The 27,249-nt window shown below is 48.0% G+C and overlaps 1 protein-coding gene and 1 long non-coding RNA gene across 2 annotated transcripts in view; one reads left to right on the forward strand and one right to left on the reverse strand.

Annotated features, from left to right (window-relative positions):
- Positions 1 to 27,249, reverse strand: part of RFTN1 (raftlin, lipid raft linker 1) — a 190,853-nt gene that overhangs the window by 27,800 nt on the left and 135,804 nt on the right. Inside the window, exons 6-7 of the mRNA XM_026496954.4 lie at positions 21,603 to 21,806; positions 10,501 to 10,616 (exon numbers count right to left, since the gene is read on the reverse strand). Of these exons, the coding sequence (XP_026352739.2) occupies positions 10,501 to 10,616; positions 21,603 to 21,806 (320 nt within the window). The remainder of the gene's footprint in view (positions 1 to 10,500; positions 10,617 to 21,602; positions 21,807 to 27,249) is intronic.
- Positions 11,911 to 22,949, forward strand: LOC130544400 (uncharacterized). The gene is made up of 2 exons (XR_008960644.1): positions 11,911 to 17,414; positions 20,708 to 22,949. It is a non-coding gene; the product is annotated as an uncharacterized LOC130544400 (long non-coding RNA).

Here is a 27,249-nt window from a genome sequence, read left to right on the forward strand (position 1 = left end):
CTTAACTTAAATCACATCTGCAAAAATCCTCTTTCCAAATTAGGTAACGTTTACAGGTTCCAGGGCTTAGAAGCTGGTACCTTTGGAGGGCACCTTTCAGCCTACCTAACGTACGTCTGTGTGTGTCTCCCACCTCTGTTTGTCTCCAGGAGGAGCTCCCTGAGGGCAACTAGGGAATGGAGTTGCCAGAGTGGGAAGGAGATTCACTTTTTTAATATATACACTTCGGGACTGTTAAGAGTTTTGTTTAAAATTATTATAAAACCCACAATAATTTTTTTTATCTCAATTTGCAACATAATTCACACTATCACATGGAATTTTTTTTAAAAGACATATTCTATCTTAGGCCAGTTTCCCCAGAAACAGACCCCGAGAGGAGGATTTACATGCAAGTAGCTTATTATAAGGCAGTGAGGGGGTGGGGGGAGGCGGACAAAAGGCTGAAGCCAAGCAAGGACACAGGTTTATGCAACGTCCCCTGAACCATAGCTTAGCCTCACCCCATGGGAAGCTCAGGGGGGTAAGCTATACTCAGAGGTGTCCAACCTGAAGCAAGGGAGCTGGGCTTTCCTATACGCCCCCTCCTCAGTCACAGACAAGGACTACCCCAGGGGCATCTAACCACCCTGGCACCCTCGGGTCACCTTGCCTGAGCACAAAGCAGACTCCAGCAGCCCGGGCGCAGGTGTCAGCAAAGGCACGTACGCATTGGCTGCCGGAAGTGAAAGCGCAGTGATACAAAGGGATCCAACAATCTAGAAAAACATTGACCTTAGCCACTAATGTTCTAATTTGAGAAAAAAAAAAAAAAAGAACAGATGCGCTTTCCGTTCTGGTCTGCCTCTGTTCTTGCCACTTCTCACTCGCAGAAAGCCCCTCTCCCAACGCCCCTGGCTCATCCACACTCTGATGGAGCCCACTGTGTCCAGCAGACCTTGGTCAGTCTCTACTTTCCCAGGGGAACTGTCCAGCAGTGTACCGTCCAGCATCCAGTGTGCCTTGCTACTCCGCAGGAAGTCTTCTGTCCACCCGGATGCTCCTCAAGGGGAGGGGCCTCAGCAAACACCTCTCTGCTTTCTTGTTCCAGGGCGGCAAAGAGCAGATCCCTCTCTCTGACCCTCTGGGGCTTCCCAATTCCCCGAGAGTTCTCTATTTTATATCCATGAAACCTCTTCACCTCAATTTTTAAAAAAAAGATTTTATTAATTTGAGAGAGAGAGAGCACATGAATGAGAGAGCACAAGCCGGGGGAGCAGCAGAGGCAGAGGGAGAAGCAGACTCCCCATTGAGCAGGGAGTCCGATGCAGGGCTCGATCTCGGGACCCTGAGATCATGACTTGAGTCAAAGTCAGATGCTTTTTTTTACTCCTACATAATCTTCCACCAAGTGCAGCCATCTCATGGGGAAGCTGGAGGGCTGGTTTTCATCCCAAACTCCATCATGTATCTCTTGCTGCCACTGCCACAATCCACATGGCATTTCATGACCCCCAAGTCAAGCCACTGCTGCCTAGAAGCAGGCAGAGGGAAAATTCTGGCTGAAAAAGAAGAGGGACAGAGAGCCATCCAGAGCTCCACTAACCCAGCAGACAGCCCAAGACTTAGATCAGAAGTCCAGACTCCATGACCTGATAATGGCCTTAAGGGATCACTGTTTTTAAACGCGATCTCCATCATTTTGGGAAGAGGAGTGACTTATGTGGGGGAACACAGACCATACAAACTAAGCTGTCCTCCGTCAAGTTCCTGATAGCCAAGGAGCACCAGAGACCCTTTCCAGGGACAAGAAGAAAAGGGATGTCAGAAGCTCAGAGAAAGTTCAATGTGGCCCTGTGGCAAGAAACACCTGAAGGGAAGCTAACCCCAGGTAGCGGCGTCACTCGAGGGTAAAAGTTGCAGGTAACTAAAGAAATCAGTGAGCCCGTGCAGACTGATGAGTGTGGATTTACAAGGACAGAAGGGAGGTACGTGACCCTTCAGGGATGGTGACAAAAGTGAGGCAAACCCAATAAAGGACGACGGTTAAGCCCAGAATGAGACTGGGTGCACGTGACTGCATACATATAGACACAGACACACACCTTTTAAAACTCTGTTCAAAGCAAGAAGTTGGGGGCGCCTGGGTGGCACAGCAGTTAAGCGTCTGCCTTCGGCTCAGGGCGTGATCCCGGCATTCTGGGATCGAGCCCCACATCAGGCTCCTCCGCTATGAGCCTGCTTCTTCCTCTCCCACTCCCCCTGCTTGTGTTCCCTCTCTCACTGGCTGTCTCTATCTCTGTCAAATAAATAAATAAAATCTTTAAAAAAAAAAAAAAGCAAGAAGTTGTACAAAGTGTTGAAGATAAGAGAAAGTGGAATTATTCAACCCTCATTTCACTTCCTTATCTACAAGGAGAAAACAAATATCTAAAGCCGAAGAGAAGAAAGGATGTGGTGAGACATAACCAGTTATCTTTTAGAATGTAATTTTTAATTACCCGACTAAAATGAATACTTCTCTATAGAAAAATGAAAACGTTAATAGATAAAGCTGCCTCCCACTCTTCCATTCCAAGTCCCACAGAACCACTGTTACGGGGTTGACGGGTGCCCTTCCAAGGTTTCTTCCCGCATTTCCATATACCCACAGCAAATAGATCGTGTGGTTCTGTGAAGCGTTTCCCCCACGAAGGACTTCGCCCTGTTTGTATCTGTATTAATCAGGGCTGTCCTGAGAAACAGAACCAGTAGGATGTATGAGAGACAGAGACAGACAGACAGAGACACCCATACAGGTGCCCTCCCCCCACCGCTTTTCAAAAGTTTGCCTTTCACCACTGCGATTTTACAGAAGACCTACATGAGTACCTGTTTTTGCTAACTGAAAAAAAATCTGATGAGGATTTCTGCTTTTGTGAAAAAAGGCAAAAGGTGGAACGAGCGTTCAGTGGCTGTTCGGCAGCGAGCTGGTACAGGGCCACGCACACTGAGCAGGGCCAAGCTCCTTCCCCAGCAGCCACACAGCCCTTCCGCATCAAGCCGCCAGAGCTTGACCTGTGTCTGTGAGCACCTGTGTCCTAAGGTCAGAAGAGCCTAAGAAGAGGTTATTTTGTGGGTCTGGGAATGCTCAAAAATTTTTCCATATAAATGAATGGTAATTGCTTCTTTGCTTTACATTAGGCCTATGAAAGTTTTCGCAGGAGTGCTCTAGTTTCAGATAGTAGGGGAGACCTGTACACATATTAGAGCAGGAGGAGGGAGGGATTGAGGTGTTTTGTTTTGTTTTGTTTTAGGAATTGGCTCCTGCCAATTGGGGCTACCAAGTCCGAAGTCTGTGGGGCAGGCCCTAACTTGATTGGATGAGGCCCACCCCCATGAAAAAGGATTAACAATCTGCTTTACCTGAAGCCTCCTATTTGAATGTTAATCATATCTAAAAACTCCGTCCGCTGCAACCTCAAACTGGTGCTTGATCAAACAATTAGGCACCACAGCCCAGCCAGGGTGACACCTAAACTTAACCATCACAGCCTCGTTCTGCAACTTGTCTTTTCACTTAACATTTCTTGGAGTCCCTTCCCTGTCCGTTTATACGGAATGACTACATCCATAATAAGGATGTACCATCCTTTATCCAATCATTCCCCTACTGATGGACATGCACATTGTTTCCTTTTGTCTATTACTCTAATCATGCGGGGATCATGTCCTTGTGCGTGGCTCCTTGTGAACAAAGGTGCGTGTTTCTCTAGGAGAGGTGGATGTGGGGCACAGGCCTGCTGAGTCATGGGTAGGAGTGTGCACTCCACGTTTTTAAAGAGGTTAGCAACCTGCTCTCCAAAGCAAACCTCGCATTTTTAAAAAAAGATTTTATTTATTTGAGAGAGAGAGAGTGAGGGAGAGCATGAGCAGAAGGAGAGGGAGAAGCAAACTCCCCACTGAGGAGGGAGCCCAACGTGGGACTCCATCCCAGGACCCCGGGATCATGACCTGAGCCAAAGGCAGATGCTTAACCAACACAGCCACCCAGGTGCCCTGCAAACTTCGAATTTTTAAACGATAAATTTGAACTTCATCGCGTGTCGGTGCGTGACATTTTAAGGAAAAGGTGCTCAGTCATCACAGTCAGTGCACTGATGTGTCACCACTGATGCGTCACCATCGAAACGGAGGCGGGGCACAAGGAATCGGAGCAAAGTGAAAGCACCCAGAGCTGCTAGAACAGACTCAAGGTTGTCCTGAGCACCTCATGGGCATCCTCTGTGCTGTGATTTGCTCTGGGTTGGAAAAAGGGTGGTGTGATGGCCTGGCGGTGGGCAGGGGTGGGGGAGCGGGGGGTGGGGGTGGGGGGAGTGAGGAGGGTTGTGTCTGCAGTCCTGGTCATTCATGGCAGTGATCGCTCACGGGAAAATCTTCTGAATCACAGGAAAAAGACAGAGAACTGCAGTCTTTGGCACTCAAGGCTATGATCTCAGAACCAAAATAATTATCCTAGAGAAACTGTGGCAATGAAAAGAATGCCAGATGGTTTAATAAGAATAAATGTTGGCTCCCTTGTCACAGCAGAAGGTGGTGGACTCTAGATACCATGGAAATTGATGTTACTCCCTGGCAAGTCCTGTGTTGATTGTTCAAGAGATGGCTGGGAGCCCCTAGAAACAAAAGGTGGATCCCCAGCAGCCTACAGAATATAGAAGTTTCTGGAGAACAAGTGGGACCTGTAAGTTGTGGGACAGGGTTTGGGGACAGGTGGGATGGAGGTGTGCCCCAGAATGGATGTCAGTTACAGAAATGCATCTCACCGAGTTTCCCGTGATTCTTTCAGGGGTAATGGTGACATGTTAGGTGAATAACAGGGCCATGTGAAGCCTCTGCAAAGGGGTTTGGCATCGTGTTAGAGACTAGAGGACAGATGCCGTCAACATGCCAAAGGACCGTGTCCTCCATCTAGTGTGTTTGACATTGGCCTGGAAAGGAGCCATCCTACATATGAAACCTGCAGAGAAGCCAACGCTGAGATGGTCCTCCAAGAGTGCAGGATGATATAGCCATGATCAGAAGTGTCTCCACAGGCTAGAAAAACGGGCAGAAATTAATGGGATGAGACGAACTGGGAGTCAGTTCAACAACAGACTGAACACACGGGGAGAGGACGGGGAGAGCTGACTCCATGCCACCTTGCATGACGCAATCTGTCATGGCTGCCCCCAGAGCCGCTCCATCCTCCTGCTGGACTAGCAGAAGCCCAGGTCTAGCTGTCGGGGGACCAAGTGCTCACAGGTGGCAGGCTGCTCACATCCCCCTGATCCCAGCAACTGAGCACATCAGGCTGAGTCCCACATGTCCCCAGACCTGTGTACGTCAGTGAAACCCATTATCATAATTATGTGTCTTCATTTGACTTATTTTAACTGATGGTGAGGGTGAAAGAAGTTGTTTCTAAGAAAACTAAGTGGAATACTTTGAAGAGACTTGACAAAGTGCAGCTGCTTAAAATTAAGAACTGTGGCTGAATTAGAAGAGGTGGGGGCTGGAAAAGAGTAAGAAAAAAATCATGAAAACAAGGATTCTGCGGTGTGATCGCTTTCCTAGACTTTTAAAAAAACTGACCCAGGACACTGGTGATAGCGACACTTTAGGTGTGGTTTACACAAGAAAGATGAAGGAGAATTCCAATCAGCAGACCTCAAACTCTAAAAGATTGGCAAATGTATGCACAGTTATGTATTTTACATTTAAAAAATGTGCGAAATATGAATACGATTTTCTTGGGTTCTTTTTAATTGACTTTTTCAATTAACTCTCCAACCACCATACCAACTGCATCAACTAGAAGTGCTTTTCCTGTTTTCCTGTGCTCAGTTCTGGCAGCAAATTTCACAAGACGCACTGATGAACTAGAGGCATTCCGGCAGTGGCCGGGGGGGGATGAAGACGGCCTCCGGGGGCACCTGACGGTGTCCATAGCTGTGACGGGCTGTCAGGCTGAGGGTACGCAGCCTCAGAATAAAGAAGAGGGTCCCTGCCTGTCCTTCCAGCTCTTACTCTCACCTACTCATCTACGTGGTTTCCCTTTTCCTTTCAAAGAAGGACCCTTTTGGCTCACACTCTAGATTGTAAGCTCAAGGAAGGTAAACAAAATACCCATTACAAATGTTCTATGGATGGACTTTTCTACTACTCACAACTGCCTTTAATTTAGGCCATAGGTTTCCAACTGAGAAAAACACAATGTGTTTGGCTCCACACTTCCCCTAGCCCCACCTCTGCTGTGCTTTTAGAACGAGATCAAGGCACCAGGGAGAGGATCTTTCTAGCTGATGACACCAGGTGACCAATCAAAGAAAGTGCTGTTTACTTACTATATGCCAAGTAGTACACTCACAACTTTTTAATATATTATTTTTTTTAATTCTCAACTTTGAGAGGTTAGCAGGGTCCCTACTTATACAACGGAACGATGGAAAAAAAAAAAAAGAAGGGGTGATTGACTTTTCATACACTCAGTCACTCGGCTGGCAATGAGAGAGCCAGGATGCATTCCCAGGCCAGACTCTAAAATCTACGTTCTCTTTCCAACATACTGCAGGGTCTGCAGAGCTGCGAAGAGCTAGGTGGGCTTCCTCGTGCAAGTGCACATGTGCATGTCTGCACGTGCGCACGTGTGGACAGGGAAGCCAGGAAGCTGTGGCTGAACGAGAATGGCCCATGCGTACAGCGGCTGAGGCTACTAATATACGCGAGAGTAAAGAGGCCCAAAAGCACAGTTGGGACTGTGAGAAAAGAGAAAAGTCTGGTCAGAAACATTTTGTGGCCAGAGCCCAGGACTTTATGGGCTGGCCTGGGGGGACCGAGGTTGCCAAAAAGGCAGGGTCAGCTGTGAGCCAAGAGGAACCTGCCCAGGGCTTGAACAGGAAAGACCTTTCACAGAGGCCAAAAGGGTGGAGAAGAGAGGAAGCAGCTGGGTCTCAAGGGTGGAAGGTGGCGTTGCTGGACAGACACACACACACCTGGAGGGGCATGCAGACGAGGGGTCGTCTGTGGGGGGACTAGGGGGTGCCTGACAGCCTCTTCAAAGAGCTGAGCCATGGCCAAAGCTGCCCCGGGCTGGCACTGCTGGGCCGTGCTGGGACACACTTGTATGTAGGCGGTTCTGCTAAGGCGGGGATTCTCAAAGTGGGCTTGAAAAGGAAACTTGGTGGGGGAGAACCTGGATATCTATGTGTTTAAAGGTTCTCAATGGATTCCAGCTCGATTCTGAGAAATGTATGTGTACCTCCTGCTGAACCAAAAGGCTTCCATCCAATTCAGGAAGCATTTACTGGAAGCCTTAGAGAACAAAGATGAACCACCCCAGGCCAAGAAACTCAAAGTGAAGGAAGGAATGTGGATAAAGAAATCACAGTCTTCATAATAGTAGGTGACAGGCTTATGCACAGACAATATGGAAACACAGAGGGAGAGTCTTTAACTCTGAAGGAGTCTGAAAGGCTTCCTGGAGGAGGTGACCCATAAGCTAACCCTAAGTCTGTCCATCCTAGCTGCCAAGAGGAAGAGAAACCCATATACCCAGGGGTACAGCCTGTCCAGGAGAGATCGCCCCTCCTCTAGCCCTCAAGAGATGGCAATCAGAGGCTGATGCTGCTGACACGGACAAGGCGCTGTTTCCACTGGGAAATCTGGGAACGCTCCAAAGGCACCGGAGAAAAGAGCGAGTCTGAAGACTTGTGCAGGGAAAACGGGCGAACACCTACATCAAAACCAGTAATCCGCTTGTCACCATCAGGAAAATTAAGAAAATGTGTTTCTGCCTAACTGGATGCCAGCCACACCTGCCTATCATGTTGACATGTGATGGAATAAAGGCCTATCCAGTGATGTGCTGCTAACTGCTTACAGCTGGCTCTCCCGAGGGGGGGGAAAAAACAACCCCTGATTTCTGGGATTTGCCAATTTTCATGGTGCAGTACTTCCACTGTGGCCAACTCCAAGCTACCAATCTGACTGAATCTGTCACTGAATATGGAGCTGGGAAGAGAGGCAAGAACTGGCCTTGCAGGCCGGTGCACAGCACTGGGCCCATCATGGGTCTTAAAACCCTATGTCATTTCCAAGGATCCCCAGAGAAAAGCCACAGCATTCCTGAAGAGTGTGTGTATGTGTCTTGGTGGGGGTTTGGGGGAGAAGGGGACAAGGGACAATGGCAGCATGACCCAAAACTAGTATCACCAACTAGGTTAATGCACAAAAATAAGGTCACGAGAAAAAAAAGTTCAAACATCCGTGAAAGAAATACAATTAACAAATAAGCCTAATGGAAACCAATCCGCATAGCCAGGAAAACTTTCTGAATAAATGTTAATCTTTCCTGATCGAGGCTCTTAACCCATGAAATTGACCTCTCTGAATTAAAAAAACAATCGTGTTCTTACTTTAGTCTGTAACCTTATCTTCCTCCCACAAACACGTGAGGTAGGATGCACTCGCTCTGGTTACCCATCAAGGGCACTGTATCCAAGGCTGAAGGGAGACAAGTCATTGGGGTGCTTTTCCCACCACCACTTTCGTCCGACAGCACACAACTGCACACAGCTGGAGAGAGCAGCATCGCACTGTTCTTTTAGACACTGGTTCTTGAAGTTGTGGATCAGAATCCCCTGCAGGGCTGGTGAAAAGGGATTGCTGGGCCCCATCCCCAGAGTTTCCAATTCAGTCTGTCCGGGGTGGGGTCCAAGAATCTGCATTTATAGCAACTTCCCAGGTGAGGCCAATGCTGCTGGTCCTGGGACCGCAATGTGAAGTTCTGGACCATTGCCATTGAGTCACCTTTCTTGAGGAAACCATAATGCCCTCCCTTAACAGCCATTCGAATGTGCAGACGGCACGAGATGTTACACCCCTCCCGTGGCCTGCCAATCACTTGCATACATGCACCTGTTTTCGGTGCGGCCATGTGTGGCTTGCTGTTACAGCCAAGTGTTACAGAGCAAACACAGTTACAGACTGTTGAAGCATGTGGGCTGTTTCAATGGGGTCCTTAAGATCTGCAATTGTGACCCCTATGCTGTCATATTTCATCCGACCACATGCAGTGGGCTGGATGAACGGCATGGCCCCATCTTAAATTCAGGGAGCTTAGGGTCCCAAGAGGGACATGACCTGCCATTGTTGGACTCTCCATGTTAGACGGGGCCTCACCTCCTTTGCATCCCATTTCCAGCTAAGGGCGTGGAGGCCCACTGAGACCAAAGTCAGGCAGGAGGAAATGAGGGAGCCTGATGGCAAACCAGGTCATCACCCGATTCCTTACTTTCCTTAAGGACCCGTGGCCCCTAACCTCATGGGTCTTGGATGCTGGGTTTTTGGAATTCCTGCTTCTGATTGATTACTACAGTTTTCCTCTGTCCTCTACGGTTTTCATACTTGCAAGCGGTAACTGCACCTCACAGCTCAGACGCACGCACACCCTCAACAGCTCCGCCACCCCTCTCGTGCCTGCTCAGAACTGCTGCGGGCTTCAAGAACTGGTAACGGTGCCCTTGGGGCGCCTGCTGCCATCCAGCAACCACGTGAGGGAGTCGCCTGCCATCAGGTGGCAGTTCCAGAGGGCACAAAGGCATGGCAGCACGCCCTGGATGGTAGGTCCCGGTGCCCCCATACTCCCCACAAACAGCTGCAGCCACATCTGTCTTACTTTGGCACAGAGAGCCCAGTTTGGCAAGGCTCCTCAGGGCGATGCAACCCTGTGTTCTTCCAGGGCCTACTCAAGAAATCAGTTCAGAAATCAGTCCTGTATGTTCAAAGGGCTTCCCCCTTTACATCCAAGATGCTGGGTGAATAAGAGACCATCCCTCTGTAGTTGGAGAAATACCCTCCAAAGTATATACCAGGGAATGTCAGAAATAAATCAGCTCTTCCAACGTCCCAGGGGAATGTGGCTGGAGGAATTCCTCTGCCCACAGCAGTTTGGTGGCTTCACGGGTCAACATTTCTCAAAGGCATCCTTCAGCATTTATTATGTAACCTTGGGCCAGGGACCTAACGCCTCTGTGCCTCAGTTTCTTCATCTGTAAAATGGGGGCCGTCATGTACTTGCCTCCTAGGCTTACTGCAAAGGTTAAGTGAGGGTGTGCACCCAAATTTCTCCTAAGGATACTTGGCAGAGGGAGCCATAGGGTCTAACTCCAATAATAATGTCACTCTTATTATGGTAGACACAAACTGTGTGCTGGCCTCGTTTATGCCACTTGGGGTTTTCAGTTATATGCAAATGAACGAAAGCAGACTCTCCTTCCACCCAATGATCCAGCACACACAGTGTTTCTCCTACAGAAGGGGAAAGCGGGGGCCTGTTCCCCCAACCGGCAGGCACGAAAGGATGAACGGGGCCTTGGAGGGTCTACCCAGGTCAAACTGCCCTTTCAGAGGAGAGCCACAGCAGACACAGTCAGACCCAGCAAGCAGATAAAACAATCACTGTCCCAACAAAAGAAGTTCCACTGCCAACCCCACACTTACTTCCAGGACTGTCCATTGTTCGACAACAATAGCATCGTAGCCCTGCATGGTTTTGCTATCTTCTGCGGAAACAGCTTCAAAGATGAATACTCCATCTGTCAGGCTGTGGAAGGAATCTGTGGAAAAAAAAAAAGGCGGGGGGGGGGGGAGTTGTGTAAACCGTCTGTGGCAGAAACCTTACAAGCAGCAAAAATTTTCACTGCATTCATTAATAATCCCAATCAGAACATCTTTTCAGCATGTTAATTAAAGAAGGCACACACAGCCATAGAGTCTAGCCCCATCAGAATGAATGAGACTAATTTACCTCGCAGTTTTGAATAATATCCTTGATTTTATGAGCCCAAATTTCATTGTTAGCAATCACCATTTGATTTCACGCGTTTACCTTCTTTTTCACGCTCCAACGTCAGGATGCACCGGGGAGAACTTATTCAGGGTAAAACACAGTCATTTGGAGACAGTTTTTAGAAGAAAACTATATTTAGGTAGAAGAGATCTTTTTTTTAAGGGGGGACAGATCTCACACACCAGATCTGAGCTTGTCAGATGCATTCTAGATGCGTAGCTTCTTGGACGTTCTCATGATGCAGGCAGCTGTACAGACAACTCTTCAGCTAGCTTTTGTCAAGAGGTAGAATTTGCCGGAAAGGGGAATTTTCCCAAACGATTTACCGCTGAAAATGTTTCCTCGGGCATTGTTCTAGTCAGTGTACCAGGTTTTGAGTTCCATTCAATTCAACAAACTTACATTAAACATATAACAGGATTCAAGAAGGATTCCTGGTCTTAGGTGAGGAGAGTATAAAGAAAATTACAACAGGATCCCCGCCACAGTAGAAATCATTACGGGAGGGGCTTTCTGCCCTTCCCCCCCTTTTCTAATGGCTCCTAAATGCCCTAAATTCATTTAGATAAGAGATTGTAGGAAAGACGACTGGACAGAGAAACAGGCGGTTTGGACCCATGCTCTATCATGAAAAGGGATGTGACCCCTTCCAGAGGCTTGGTCTCTCATCTGCGAAATGGGATTGTGGATCCAGAATCACTCTTGGCCCCTAGATTCTATGCTACAGATCAGTCACACTGCTATGTACTGAATTGTGTCCTACCCCCACCCCAAATTCATATTTGAAGCACTAACTTCCAAAGTGACCTTATTTGGAGATAGGGGCTTTAGGGAGTTAATTAAGGTTAAATAAGGTCATTAAGGGTGGACGTAATCTGATTAACACTGATGTCCTTACCAGAAGGGGAAGACATCAGAGTGTCGTGTCCACACATCCCATACCCCCCCCCCCCCAGAGGGAAGGCCATATGAGGCCCAGAGAGAAGGGTGGCTGTCTACACGTTAGGAAGGGAGGCCTCAACCAGGAACTGAATTTGCCAGCACCTTAACCATGGACGCCTAGACTCCCGAACTATGAGGAGATAAATGCCTATAATTTAAGCCATCCAGTCTGTGGTATTTTGCTAGGGCAACACATAGAAATATGTTTAATGAACACTATTTTTATTTTAAAAGGATAATCCACATAATAATATGATTTTTTTTTTTAATCAGAAAGGGAGGCAAATCAAAAAGTCCTTTGAATCACACTGGAGTTCAGGAACTGCCAGAATGTTCCAGAAGCCACAAAAAAACAAGACCAGCAGATGTAAATACTTAACAAATATTTAACCTCTGTCTTCCAACAGACCTCATAAACAAAACCCAGAGGCCATTAAGTGAGAAAATTATTTGCAACAGCAAAGATAAATAAATAAATGGCTAAGCTTAACATTTTTTATATGTGTATAAAAAGCTTATGGCGCTTAAGGGAATTTTAACTGCACAATCTTTCCGGAGAGCAATTTCACAATGTCTCAAGAGGCTGAAACAAAAAAGCCTATCCTCTTTGACCCAAAATCCTACCTCTTTCAGTCTATTCTAAGGTAATAGTCACTAAAGCCATCAAATATTTATCTACAAGCATTATTTATAAAATTACTTGAAAACATAATCTAAGGGCACCTGAGTGGCTCAGTTGGTTAAGCGTCTGACTCTTGGTTTTAGCTCAGGTCGTGATCTCGGCGTCCTGGGACTGAGCCCCGAGACAAGCTCGACACTCAGCCTGGAGTCTGCTTGAGATTTTCTCTCCCTTTCCCTCTGACCCTCCCGCTGACGTTCTGTCTCTAAAATAAATAAATTTTTAAAAAATTTTAAAAAATAATCTAAATGTTCAACAATCCAAATATTCAACCATAGAAAAGTAGTTAAGTAAGTTAGGAGACTTCCATACACTTAAATACTATGTGGTCACAAAAAAATCTTGGGAATTTAATGATTCAGAAAAATTCCTTAGAGACAATGTTATAAAGGGAAACAAAACCGAGATACAAGACTACGTATGAGCTGTATGTGAATTTTTACATTAAAAAGGGTTAGACAAACAAACTTTAAGGAAATATGTAAAATCTAGTAGCAGGTATAAATGGTGGGATTAAGTACAATTTGCATTTCTTTTTTTCCTTTTCTACAAGATTAATGCAAGAGTTAACACAAGCATAATACAAGTTAAAAGATAACACACATGGAGAATAATTTTTCTTTTTCTTTTTCTCTCTACGTGGCTATGGAAGGCAGAAATAGAATCAAAAAGTTTTAGAACTATGGGGAGAAAATTTTTGTGCAATATAAACAGAACCTTCCTTACAGTAATCTAAAAAATGGAAGATAAAACCTCGGAAGAGTGAGCACTGTGTTACTGGAAGCATTCAAGCTTATACTGAAAATCTTTCCAGCTACTCATTCATTCATTCCAATGTCTACCTAGCATCAATTTCATGCAAGACACTCCTGTGGTCACTGGTGATCTTGCAAGCAGCAAGACATATGAAGTCTCTGCCCCATGGAGCCTACCCTGCAGTGAGGGGGGAGACAGTAACATAATGTCACAGGTGATAAATGCTATAAAAATATGAAGTGGGCTAAGGGGAGGGAGCGAAGGTGGAGGTAGTGGCTAGCTATTTTTGGAAGAGGTGACCAGGGCAGGTCTCCCCACTTTGAGTAGAGATATAAACTTAATTAAGCAAGAAAGCCTTATGGATCTTCAGGGTTTGAGAGTTCTGGGTAGAGGACAGAGCTGGAGTGGAAATGCACAGTGAATGAGGAGCAGCCAAGGACCGCAAGACCAACGAACCATGAGAGAAGGAAGTCAAGACTAAGATGACTGGTGGAGGGACCAGACAACAAGGGGCTTATCCATGTGACCTGTCTGGCCAATGGGATATTAGCAGGTATGATGCAACAGGGGCTTGGCAAGGCTTGCGTGGTTGAGCTTCACCTCTTCTACCTCTGCCACCACTTGGAGAGCACATGCTCCTGCTCGCCCATTGGTTCCAAAAAGTTGAAAGACACATGAACAGAGCTGTCCCAGTGGAGCTCAGCTTAGATCAGCTGATCCACAGACCTGAGAGTGAGCCCAGCTGAGATCACCAGAACTGCCTCATGGAGTTGCCCAGGCCAACCCACAAAGATGACAGAATAAATCATTACTGTTTTAAGCCAACGACTCTGGAGTAGTTTGTTATACAGCATTATTGTGGCAATAGCTGACTGATGCAACGCCCAACCTGAACCTAAGAACTGGGAGACTGGTGCACTTCTGGTTGGCTTGGGGGTATTCTTGATTATTCCATAATGATTGAGAAGCCTGACCAGCTCAACAAACCACAGCTGTGAGAGTAATTCCTGGAGCACAGCAGCCTTATCCAGATACCATTCCAACCTGACAGGATAATACTCCGTTTCAAGGAAGATCAATGTAAATTAATTAACACCATGCTCCAGTTTCTTGTTTCCTAAACTGAGAGACTGTTATCAAAGAGCTTTAGCAAAAGTGCTAAGCCTGCCTCTCTCATCTTCTCTGCTAAAAAGTTTTCCCCCAAGTGTTTGCTCAATGCGCTCCTGAGTGACATTTTATAGAGATAACCAGGGAAGAACAGGGTTGCTCTTCCCCTGAACCATATTACAAGGATCTGGGGCTTCAGGACAAGATGGACCATCGTCAAGCTCACTTTTAAAGTTCTGGGTAACAAAGATCCAGCTGGAGCTCCTGCCACAGTAGGAATGTCCTATAGGACCACTTAGAATAAAGCTTTCCCAAGTTCTGACCTGAGGATTCTCGAGACTAGAACAGACTCAATGATTCCCTCAGGATTAGGCCAACACAGCACCAATTCCCACAAGGCTTCTACCAAAAGATGTTCTCTTCAATTTCCAAAGTCTTTACATACAAATCTCCTCAATGAAAAACGTGCAAGCCCATAAAATGTGCCTACCATGTGCTTGATGTCCTAGAGAACCCGATCTGACAGAACTATGATGATATGTGCTTAGCCTACCAACAGCCCTGTATGGCAGAGCTGGGGTCCAGAAGGGGGAAGGAGTCACTGCCGCTCAGCCACACTTCCTTTCCCAGCCCCTGCCTGGCTTCCCCTCCTTCCTCCCAGGTCACAGGCCTGGAAGGACGACTGTGTGGTCATGGGGAGAGGTATGGCCAGACTTGGGCTGTGAAACAGGAATACACCGGGTCCTTATTTACCGGCCGTCTCATCCGCTGTCTGCTCTCCAGTCCCGCAGCCCGCCGCTCTACTGTTCTGAATCCAGAGTGCTGATTCACTTACTTAACTAGGAAGCAAGTTCAGAACGGCTGTCAAAATTTGATCATCTGTAACAGCAAAAAAGTCAATGAACCACAGAGAGCAGACAGCTGGGCTTTTAAAGAGCCCTTGTTTTGACGGCCTCGTCCACTCCGCATCTCCTCATTACCTTCCTGGCTCGGCCTCGCTGTAATGTGCACCGAGCTGGGTATAAATAGGTCTAGCTTAGAGTGAAGGCTCCCAATGTAAAAGGTTAAATCACCCTACATCTATGGAAAACACTCCATTATCACTGCATTTTTTATTAAAGTAAAGATGCTTCCCTACTGTGCACAGAGAGCTGTTTGCCCTGGTATTGTATAAATATTTGATGCCGGTCTTTTGGCAAAAGGCCACCTTAACATTCCAAGCTTATGATTTACAAGAAGGATGTGCGAAAAGGAGATTTGCTCTATTATTCCAAGAGGTAAATTCTGCGGGGCAACCGCTCTTCCCCTGCCACCTCTGGGACAAGCAAGCTAAGCTTCAGGCTTCCCCTCGTGGTGTTCTCCAAAGTCCAGCTGGAAACGTGCGCACGGTGACAAGTGGTCAACATATGTGGTCTAGTTTTGCAGGATGAAATAAAAAGTCACCATTCTCCTTTTAACAAACCAGACTACATTGTCCCCACTGGGGTAGCCAGCCCAACAGATTTCCTTGGGTCTCTGAGAGCCCCTATTTCCCATCAGAGGCTACTCACAGACCACCTTAGTGCCAGGAACGGCACGTGCCAAGGGCATCACCATACCTGTGCATGCTGCCATACCAACCTGTAAATCCCTGTCATCCATCGCTAGGTCGTGGTGCCATGCTGTGCCCCAACCATACCATGCCTAAGTGACTGACATTATCAAAAGAGTGAGCAGGTCTCTGCCTGCTACTTCTCGAGCCCTCGTGGCTGCTCTTGGCCTGCCTTCGCGTCTGCATTCTAACTGTGAGGTGGCGAGAAGTCTAGAGGAGGTGTTCCCCCTCTTCAGTTACAGCGAGGAGAGCCTGCAAGTGCAGAGCCATTTAACCAGCTGGACGGGGAAGAAGCGCCCTGATCCAGTGCTCGCTGGTTGTGACGCATGAGACCGGGCACAGCTGACAGTTTCTCATTGAATCTTTCCCTCAAATCTGCAAGGCTACTCCTTCCCTCTTAGTGGGTGAGTGAATGGAGGCCGCAGAAGTTAAATCATGTGTCCATGTTCAAATGGAAGGCAAGGGCCAAACCAGATCTAAACTGTGGTTTGTTTGATTCCAAAGCCTACGCTCTTTCAATCACCAACAGATACTCACTGAGCCACCACTCTGTACCGGGCGCTGGGGCTCCAGCTGGGGATGGTGACACCCAGTCCACGGTCCTAGCCTTTTGGAGTCACCTGACCACCATACCGTACGCCACGCCTGGTGTTTCAGGGGGCGTCTTAGTGGGGTCACAGTGAGATTGGCCTTAGGCCTTCAGTTTGGGGTCATGCCTTCCTCTATGAGGCAAAAAAAACATACTCGGATGTGGATCAGTTGTACATATCGACACAAGAGATCGTGTACAGCAATGAGAAAAAACTGACCTGCAATTACATGTAAAAACGTGGATGGATCTCACAAATACAGTGAGTGTAAGAAGCCAAATGCAAGAAGGGTGTTCATTCATATACTCCATTCACATAAAGTTTACAACCCATCTCTGGTGTTTCAAGTTGGGACTACAGTCATCCCCGGGGGATAGGGACTTTATAAGGGACATGAGGGGGGCTTTTAAGGGGCTGGTATATCCTATTTCTTGATCTGGTGCTGGTTACATTGTGAAAGTCTACTGGGCTATATCTTTATAACATACGTAGTTTTCTGTATGTGTGCGATACGGCAATAAAAAGTTCATTTGAAGATGTGCTATGGATGCAAGGGAAAATGCGTTTACAGCATAAGGGAGCTCTACCCCCACATTAGTAAGTGGCTTCTCTGAAATAGGAACCTTGCCTGTAATTGTAGGCCAAACATTCCCGGAGATGGCGGTGTTCCAAGGGAGTGGCTGCTGGAAGCACCTGGAACTGCCTCATCTCCCTTTCTCTCCACTCTGCCTACACCTAGCTCTTCAACCCCCCAGCTCCTGGACACACACCCTAACACCAGCTTCTCCCCTCATCTCCACCGGCATTACCGAACATCACCCGGAAACTTTTATCGATCACCTTCTGTATACAGTGCGTGGGTGCTAAGAAGCGTAGGATGCAGAACCCGCCCAAGGGCTTGTAAGTACATCTGTATAAAATATGTATCTCTATGTGGATTTTATTTGAAATATGTACATTTTTTACATGTGTATTTTGCAAATATAAAGTAATGTAGTTTATACAAGGCATCAAAAAAGATGATACAAATGCCAAATACCATTCGGATTTAGATGCGGCTGGGGCATCAGGGACGGTCTCAGGGAGACCATCTTTTAAAAGGAGAGCAGTGGAGAGACATCTAGGAATAATGTGTCTCCTGATGAGATGCAGCGTGTAAAACGCAACATCATCTGCTTAGCTTATCAAGGCCTTAGAACTAAATTCCAGTTTGCAGGACACAGAGGCTAGAGAATTAGGTAAATGACATCACGAGGCACTGACCGGACAAACAATGCAGAACATTCTGCAGGGTAAGAGGCTGGGTTTATTTCAAGCAGTGAGGGTCATAAAGAAATGACTCTTTTAGGTCAAAGAGAAGTGAGGCAATGGTCACCATATGCAGCATATGTCGGTGGACTGGGTTCTGGTTTGAACCTCCTGCTGCAAAGGACATTTTGGAAACAACGGGAAACATCTGAATGTGGGCTGGGTAAGGGTGACACTGCCAGAGATGTAAGGACTGTGGGGCGGGAGGGGGTGAGAGGAGGGCCAGGGCCAAGGGAGCACGGCATGAGGGCAGGGGGAGGTGGGGACAAGGACAGGGCAAGGGGAGAATAAGGAATGCAGAGCAAGGACAGGGCCAGCCAGGGGACAAAGGGAGGACCCAGCAGGCAAGGAGAGTGGACGGTGGCAGCAGTAACATCAATGACCAGTGATGGAGGCAGGGATTCTGTTGGCCTGGAGGCCCTCGGTGAGAAACCAGGCTCCTGGGTGGGTCTTCAGATGGTGGGCCCCCAGCTCCACCTTGCCCTTCCCCTTGGGGATAACTACCCGACTCCTCATCAACAGCAGAAGGATTCCCTTCCTGGCCTCTCCCGCCCTGTGGAAGCAGAGATTCTGTCTGGCCTTTGTCTCACTGGCTGGTGTTTCTGTGGGCCTGTCTGCCCGGCCCACCCTCGGACTCATCCACGCCGGGGGCTGGCAACCCAGGTCCTGCTACTTCCCTCAAGGTGACTCTGGAGCTTCCCTCCCTTCCCAAGGGCTACCAAGGCCTCCCTGGGACCCGAAACCTCTTGCCAACATAGTCACCTCTTTTACCTCCTCCTCATCTCCCTTTCCCTCCCCTGACCCTTCTTTCTTCCTACTACTTTCTTGCCACTTACTAATCTTAGCAATGCCTTCACCACTCTGTGCCTCAGCGTCCACAGCCACGTCACAGGGATAACAACAATATCTGCTTCACTAAGCTGCAGGAATTAGAGTTCCTATGTTTGACCTTCTTAGACCAGGACCAGCACAGAGTAATGGCTAGGTGTCCATTAGCGTCATTATGCCTCACTTTTATCTGTGCTTTGACTTGCCAAGGCCCAAGGGCACAGCCCAAGACACCTGGTCCTTCTAAGGCTTCATAACTGACCCCAGGAGAGAAGCCCTAGCGACTCAGCAAAGGCCCAAACTTGAGGATCGCTCAAGTCTTTCCATGTCCTGGGGGGTAAAGGCTTGAAAACAGAAGCTGGAGTCCTAACTGAATAATTCAGGCTAAAACATCACCCTGTTTATGGGACAAAGTTCTCATGAGTTTTATGACTCTGTGGAAAATATTTCAGAGTACTGGTGCTTTTCCAGATGGCAAACTGCTTAAAGATGTGCTTCCAGCTCTGCCAGGTTTACTTGTAAGGACACTAATTATCTTATTAGGAATAGGTTCCTTTTTACAATTATGATCAGCTTGCCTTTTTTTTTTCTTTTTTTTTTTTTTTAATTCTGGGAAAAGAGCATATGCATATTTCATCCCCGGCCAACGGAAACCTTGGGCTTTTCCAGACCAGAAACACCCTAACCCACTGAGCATTACTCTCAAGTCACATTCCCCTCCCATCAGAAGCACACAGGGTGAAATTGCATTTGAATTTTGAGTGGGTTTAAATAAATGTTGTTCTGAGAATTTTGCAGCCATCCCCGGGACCGAGCCGGGCAGCTGTGGTGGAACTGCAGACACACACAGGCTTGGGGCTCGGCTTCCAGCTGCACTTGCCACGGGAAATTTCATGTTCTGTCTTCCAGCAGAAGGGCTGGATTTCACGCAGCTAAAGCCAAGGGAGGCTCTAACATCATTTCAAACACTCAAGTCAAATCTGAAGAAAAAAATTCTATGAATGATCTGTGTTTTTGGACTCAAGGTCAGAGAACAGGGAAGGAGGAAGGAGTAGGGAGCCGTCCTGATTGCCAAAGCCAGAATGGCCCCAAAGATGATAAATGGCATTGTGAACTTTTGAGGTGTCCTCAGCTTGCCCCAGACACGCTGGGCAGCAGGACCAGAGAAAATTTCCCTTTTGACACCTGAATTCTCCAAAGCGGGGCTGCCTTGTAGCTGCTATGTTCAGTGAGTCACTGAACATCTTTAAGATGTTAGTACAACTAACCACCGGTTTCCCAGGGAGAGATTTAAAAGGGCGTATAGCCACAGAGAGCCTCTACGGGTCTAGGGGAAGAAAAAAGGAGTCACTGGCACCGCCCTAGATGGGAGATGGGGAGTCCCTGCAGGAGGCAGGAGGCTAAGGGGCTCCTCCCTGGTCTCCCCTAAGGCCAATGAGTCAGGGCTGTAAACATCTGCCCCAAGAGGATGCCACTGGTGTTTTATGGTGCATCTCAAAACTGACTGGATGTGCTTTGGCTTCCAGGACCTTCTCAAGCACCCAGGGAAGGCCTCCTTGTACAGAGGGAGGCTATTAACCTTGCCACCAGAGAACTAAATTGGCTCTTCATTGGTTGTATTAACGAAATGTATACTCTAGAACTGCCCTAACACATGACTAGCCACTAAGCACATACAGTGATTTATATTATATTTATGTGCTTTGAAGTGGCCACCAGCCATGTGTGGCTGGTGGCTACCATACTGGCAGCACATATACAGAACTTTCCTATCATCACAGAAAGTTCTGTTGGACAGTGCTGCTTGCCAGGCGTTCTTAACAAGTCAGCCAGGACCTTTCTTATGTCATTCATCCATTCCAGAATGGTTCTGGCCACTTATACCATACAATGCCTGCTGCTATTGTATTCATATGTTAACATGAGATATTGATATTTAGGTAGGAACAAAGGACTCACATCCACAATTAAGACCTGTCTGTGCTGTACAATGTTCCAAGGCTTCTGATGATTTAAAGCATGTACCTTCAGAATTAAGACTGATGTCTCTTCCACAGATGTTTGCTGGCACTTTAAGGATTCCAAATAACGTAGAATCCAAACTCTGTTCCTGACTCTGCTAATTCTTGGAGAGAAAACTGCTCGACAACCAAGACACGGTGCTGTCAATGCCCCCTGCTAGCTTTTGCTGGGATCAACAAATTTGGTGTTACGTTTCACTTAGGCATCCCGCTGACTGGCAGCCCTCAGGATCCTTACATGCTGGCATGTTGGCCCCACTCCCCAAACTGCCTCCCAGCTTTGATGCACCCTAGTGACTCAACTTGCTGTTGTGTTAACTCCAAATCCTTTCTTTGCCTGACACACTTCCCCGCTGTGGGCACACTCCCTCTCTGCCCTATACGAGTGGCCATCAATACGGCCACTTCATGCAGCCACCCCCAGAGAGAGCTCATTACCGAGGAGGCGGCACTGGGTGCCATGAGACCCAGAAACAGTGTGTGTCTCTACGGAGCTTACAGAAACGAGGCAGTTCAATTCACTTCTCTGGCGTTAATTCCAAGGTGCTGCTCCTGCTACTTCCAACTGTAATAGTGTCTACAAACAATTTGCACTTTTGGAGCGGCATGATCCCAGGGGGTAATTAACAAACGGGGAATCATCTCTTTAAAAGCCTTTAAAAGCAACATGGATCAAAAACCACCATCAAAAACACAGAATCACTTCCCTTTCTCTGTCATTTTTGAAGATACCTGGCTGACTCCTAGAGAGGTTCAAGGAGCACTGGTGGTGGATTTTGTGGACAATTCCTCCAAACGTGTTAATTAGAAATCAAATGCAGTGAGTTTATCAGCTGCGGGGCTTTCTGAATGGGGCCGGCTCTGAAGACGGGCTAAGATGAAAAGAAAAGCAGGGTTGGTGGGGGCTGCCCAAGGTTTGTAACTTCCATACCATTGACCATGCCAAGGTAGAAGACTGCATTCACCAGCATGCCTCCTTTCCGGAAGTGGTCACTCATGTGCTCCAACCAGTTGGCGTCCAAACTGCTCACTGTCTGGCCGTTCTTGGAGACCCGGAGAGGAATGCTGACCGGATAGTACTGCCGGCACTTCTGATGGCTCTTCGGTTTGTTGAAAAGGGCGAGGATCTCCATTTCTGTTGGGATTTGTAAAGGAAGTGGGAGAGAAGAGGTCAAACCGTAATAAAAATCTGTCGTCACTGGGTCTAGTGGAATCTCTTAGGAGCCTGGAGAAATGCTATCAAAGGTAAACTGTTAGGTTGCACTGTTGTCAAATTGATAAAACCTGATTCCAGGTTGTAACTTAGGGAGCCTTGAAAGTGACGTGGACGTCAAAGCTTTGGCTTCCAGTGGGGGACGTGGGTTTGCGTCTGGCATATATGATGAATAACTGTTATCTGGGATCAGTTTGTACAGTCAGGTGTTTGTGAAGACATTGTAGACATTTCTAGAAACTCATACAAAGGTGTTTTGGGGAAAAAAAAGGTGGAGGTATTTGGGTAAGAGCTGCTCTTTTGAAAAAAAGGTGACTAGATGGAGGCACATAAAAATAAAAATACTGCTTTAATTCCAGGAAACTTGTACACCCCTGAACTCACTATTTATAAACTACAGCGGTGTTTCCTAGGGCCAAAACCATAATACTTAATCTAAGTACATCAAAAACACACCATTGATATGTAAAAATAAATATGTTACCGTACATGGGGGTTCCGGCCTGGAGTGGTAGGTAGATGACACTGGGAGTGAGGCTCTGAGCTCTTCCTTCCTTATTTATTGCTCAGTTCTTCAAAGATCAATACTCACCACCAGCCGGCAGCTGACCCGCACCAGCCGTACGTGCTGCCGGCCACGAGTGAGCGGCGTCAGCCCCGAGGAACAAATACCTGGAATTTCAATCTAAGTCTTGAGGGTCTATTTTTGTGTTACTCATTTAGTCAAGCAATCAGAGTCTACCCAGCTTAAAAACCTTTGCTCACACAGGCTAGTCAGGAATATGCTTTGGTTTCCAAAAATATCTATTGGAATAATAAGAAAATCCCCACCCTTCTTTGAAAGAAATATTTTAAAGGTCATAAACGACGGTTGACATTAGCAAAAAAGGACAAAGCACGCTCATGCTCCCTGCAGGAGAGACCTGGCCTCGACCCACATACTGGGACGCCGTCTCTCGTACCTCAGTATCTCACAATTTTGCAGGATCCAAACACTAGCTGAATTATTATTCTTTTAAGCAGAATCACTTTCCTTTATTTAAATAAATGAATTTAAAAAGGAAACTTTGCTTCATGACCATCAGGGAAACAACTACCACTTGCTATAAACAGAAGCGAATGATGAGGCACATTAACACCAAATATGTCCATCCACACAACATCTAAAATTATCCCAATAGGTATTGTATTCTGGGCAAAGGAAGTCTTTTACGGCTCCACCTGAGCAAACATCAGCTGAGATCTCCGGGGAGCAATGCCAGGCCTTGACACTTTGCATCAGCAAGAGTTAAGCTACCGGGGGTGGGGGTGGGGGCATTTCAGGTTATCCATTGGATAGAACCAATTAGGGAAGAAAGGTGCCCATCTTCAAAAGTGGCCACCTGGCTTTTAAACAACTGAATCTGGCCTATTTATGATCCCCACTCCAGATTACCTTTCTCAGTCCACTTGCCTGACTCAGGAAGCCACCTCTAGCCTGTAAATGCTTTCACACAAGAAATTAGGTCTTGGTGTACGGAGGCAGCAATCACTAGACTACATTCGTGACTTTGAAATACACACTTGAGGAATGCAGTCATGCAAATAAAGGCTTGTGATGGAGGGGAATCGAGCAGTGGATTGGAGCTAAGGGGGACAGGATGTGAACTACATGACCAGGCCTACTCCAGTCCTTAGGTGCTAGGGGTTCAAATAAAAGGCACGGCTACTAAAGACAAGAGGATAAGCAACGCTTTAGTGAGTCCCTGACTTCGTCTGGATTTCTTCCAAAGCAAACCCTGTAAGTTTTTGAGTGCCAGTAGTTTATTTGGGAAGTGATCCCAGGAAATAGAGCGAGGGAATAGGGGTAGGAAATAGGGAAGAGATGGAAGCCAGTGAAGGGTGCATTAATGAGCCAGTTATTGCAATATAGCAATTGGGGCTCAGTTAACAGGGCCCCCTGAGACACTGTACAGAACACACCTCAGATTGCCTTACCAAGGGGCAAGGAAGCCTGGGCATTTATCCTCAGGAACTGAGGGCCACTCCTGAGGTACGAATTCCCTGAGGGTGTCTGGCCTGCTGGGTGGGGTGTGTTCCCATTCCAGAGAACGCCTGCAGGCAGAGGCTAAGACAGCTGTCCTCAGGTGACCCTAGGGTGGGCCAGAGCACCAGTTACCACAGTCTGCTCTAGTCAAGCACAAACTCATATAGATTAAAAAGAAAAAGGAATCACAGCTTCTACATGGGAGAGGTGAGTGGAGAATTTGACCGTGGCCAAAGTCCAAAAACACATGACAACACTTCATCACCCAGAAGGATTTCCCCACTCACATGGCAAGACAGAAACACAGCCTTCCCAAATGCGTAATGAAACAGAAAAAGGGGAAGGCCAAAAGGGGAAGCGGGGGCTGCTGGACGTGGGGTGAAGGGAAGGCAGAGACTGCCAGACAAGGTAGACAGCGCGGTGCTGACAGCGCCCCAGCTCCCCATCGGAATCTTCCCCAGGGAAGAGGGCTGAAGCCAGAGACAGAAATAAATTTGTCAGGAAGGGAAGGAAATGCTGCTGGACTCAAGAGCCTCCAAAGCATTAGTAGCGATGAAATATTGGGAGAAACCTGATTTCAGATGTGTAACCCTTCAGTTAACTCCCCTCTCCTGTTGGATCCTTGGCCACAATCCTCTCACTACTCACATGGAAACCGGCCAAGAGAAACTGTCCCCAAATGATGCCCTTTGATGTTTTAATATTCTGATTCTCCAGCACACATCATCACATGAGCAGGCACCGAGGGTTCCAAAAAGAAGTCCCGAGTTTGTTTAAATTTTCTCAGCTGCTCTGTGACTCTGCCATGACCCCAGCTGGAAGATTTTTCCAGACATGGGACAGAAAGTCCCAAAGGAGGGGGGAAGGCATTGTTTCTGAGTATGTTCTCAGAACAGCTGAAGAACTGGACTGGGAGAGTACCCAAGGAGCATCAAGACTGTCTTGACTTGTATTTTTGTCTTCTTGTCTTTCTCTTTCTCCCTGACACAGGGGAGCTTGCCTCATGCAGAAAAGTCCCTGTACTATGATAGGGGATACATACATGTTTGTTGGATTGACCTGAGCCAGATGAGTCCATCAAGCTAGGAAAAGAGGAGGGGGTCTGGGGCCTCCTGGGTGCTGCCAGCCTGAGAGCCAGGCCCGCTAAGGCCTTGCTAAGCTCCTCGGGAGCAGGAAGGAAAGAGGGAGATGCCCAGTTCTGAGGCCCATGCCAGGCAGTGGGGATTTAGGCACGGGACGGAAGTCTGCAGTCTGTCTGCAACTAAGGCCCCAGAGAGCCTGCGATTGGCAGGGAGCAGGCAAGCTGGTTGGGTCCCAGTGTTCCAGAGACTTCCAGGCTGGAGGGAAGAGAGTTCAGCGTCTGGCTACAGCATGGGGCTCCAAATGCTAGTTGGGAGGAGGAGGACACTGGGGAGTTGACTGGGTGGAGAGAAACATGTGGGAGTCAGACTTGACCGGTAGCTGGACTGAGTGGGGGCTAAGGTCTGCTGAGGTCACAGGCAAGGGGGCTCAGACGAAAGGTTTGCACTGGGAAGCAGGGCTGTGGGCTCTGTGGTGGGACAAGAGGGCAGAAGGGCCTGGAGCCCATCCAGATTCCTGAATCTGAGAGAAACTGCTTCAGACTTCGGTCAGGCGTGGGTACGACCAGCAGGGCACCTCTGGGCCTGGGTGTGGCCTATTTGTGAGGACAAACTAGGGGAACCACTGCATACACAGCGCTCCACGGGAATCCCCTGGCAAGGACGGCGATAGCCACGGGCACTTTCACCTCCACCATCTGATGTGACCCTCCCAGAGCAGCAAGATCTCTGGGCTGCATGGGTTCTGCGCCCAGAAACCTTGAGTGGATCCCTCAGACATCACAAGCTGGAAAGTAGCAAAGCCAAGAGTCTTTCCAACCCCAAACCTTGGGCTGTTTCCAAATCTAACAAGAGGCTAATTTCATCAGTACGCAGAAAGCAGGAGCTGCTGACCACGGGTGGGAGCTCAATAGCTGTTTGTTAATGGACTGAATGAAAGGCCAGAAAGATGGTGGCAGGTGGCAGGTGGCAGATCTGGGAGGACGCAGAACCACAGGGTAGAACCATCCTGGGGGCATGGGGAGGGGAGGAGCGCCACACAGCAGAAAGGCCAGACTCAGGAGGACACCTCCTCTCCCTCCCTACCCAGGGATCTGGCTGCCAGGGAGGCCTACTGAATAAAATCCCCTCAGCCGAGAAATACAACTGAGGTCACTGGCTCAGGTTTCTGGCTGGCATTTCTAAGCATTTTAAGTGACTAGGCACAGGATACGAAGGGCAGCGCTTAGAGAATGTTTGATTATTATTTCAGTGACAGTGAGAACAATCTGAAGTTGTGTGGCGCTTTCTGGCCTCCTTGTGTCTCTGACTGAAGATGTCGCAACAGAGATGCTGAGGGAAGGACAGACAGGAATGTCGGAGACCAGGAGAGAAGTGACAGGTGGACATCTGGGGACCCCTTCCTAATCTTTCCCTGCACTGGCCTTCGCCACCTGCCCTGTTCACTACAGATGAAGAAAGCATGTTCCCCATCAACAGAAATGCATCACAAGGGGCCATTCATGCTCTTCTGAGCAGAGCTGCTGGGGTGCTGTGTTCGCCATAAGGCAGGGCAAGTGTGGGAATGGCAGCGCCCAGGGGTGAGGCCTGGAACTGTCCCTGCACCAGCGCGGGAGATCTCTGCGCAGCAAGGACAGGAACCCTCAGGAAATTCTCCAGGACCAGGAAATAAAAATCAATGATCAGGAAGACAGCCACATGATGGGTCTCCAGAGGGACCTGCGTGGGCAAAGGGAGCATAACCTCTGGACCAGAGCAGCCGCTGAAGAGCCCACGGGGACGGGGAGGGCCCGCCTGCCCTGTGTCTGGATGGCAAATTCGCTGGCAAGCCCTATGTGAGCAGTTGCTGCCTAGACCCGGCTCCCCTAGGCCTCCTATAAAGGAAATAAATTAAACGAGGGGAAGGAGGGGGAAAGAGGGAGACTCCCTCTGGATTTTTTTTAATTGTCTTGCTGTGATTGCCTATTTAAGCCCACCTGGCAGAAAGAGGAGTAAAAACACTTCACCCTCCTTAGGGGGCCCTGAGAGAAAGGCAAGCCGAAAGCTGAGCAAGCAGCAGGGAGGGGAAGCTGGGGGGATGCGGGGGGCAGGGTGATGGTGCAAGGAAATGCTAAGACTTCTCAGGAAAAAGACTGAGGAGAGAGACTGGGGTCAGGTGAAGGCCATGACCGATGCTGACAGGGCCCCTGCATGTCCGGCCGGGGAGGCTGGATGCTCAAGCTAGGAGATAAAATTTCACTACATGAGGGCATGGAAGGTG

Source organism: Ursus arctos, unplaced genomic scaffold (genome assembly GCF_023065955.2).
Source record: "Ursus arctos isolate Adak ecotype North America unplaced genomic scaffold, UrsArc2.0 scaffold_20, whole genome shotgun sequence".
Taxonomy (NCBI): domain Eukaryota; kingdom Metazoa; phylum Chordata; class Mammalia; order Carnivora; family Ursidae; genus Ursus; species Ursus arctos.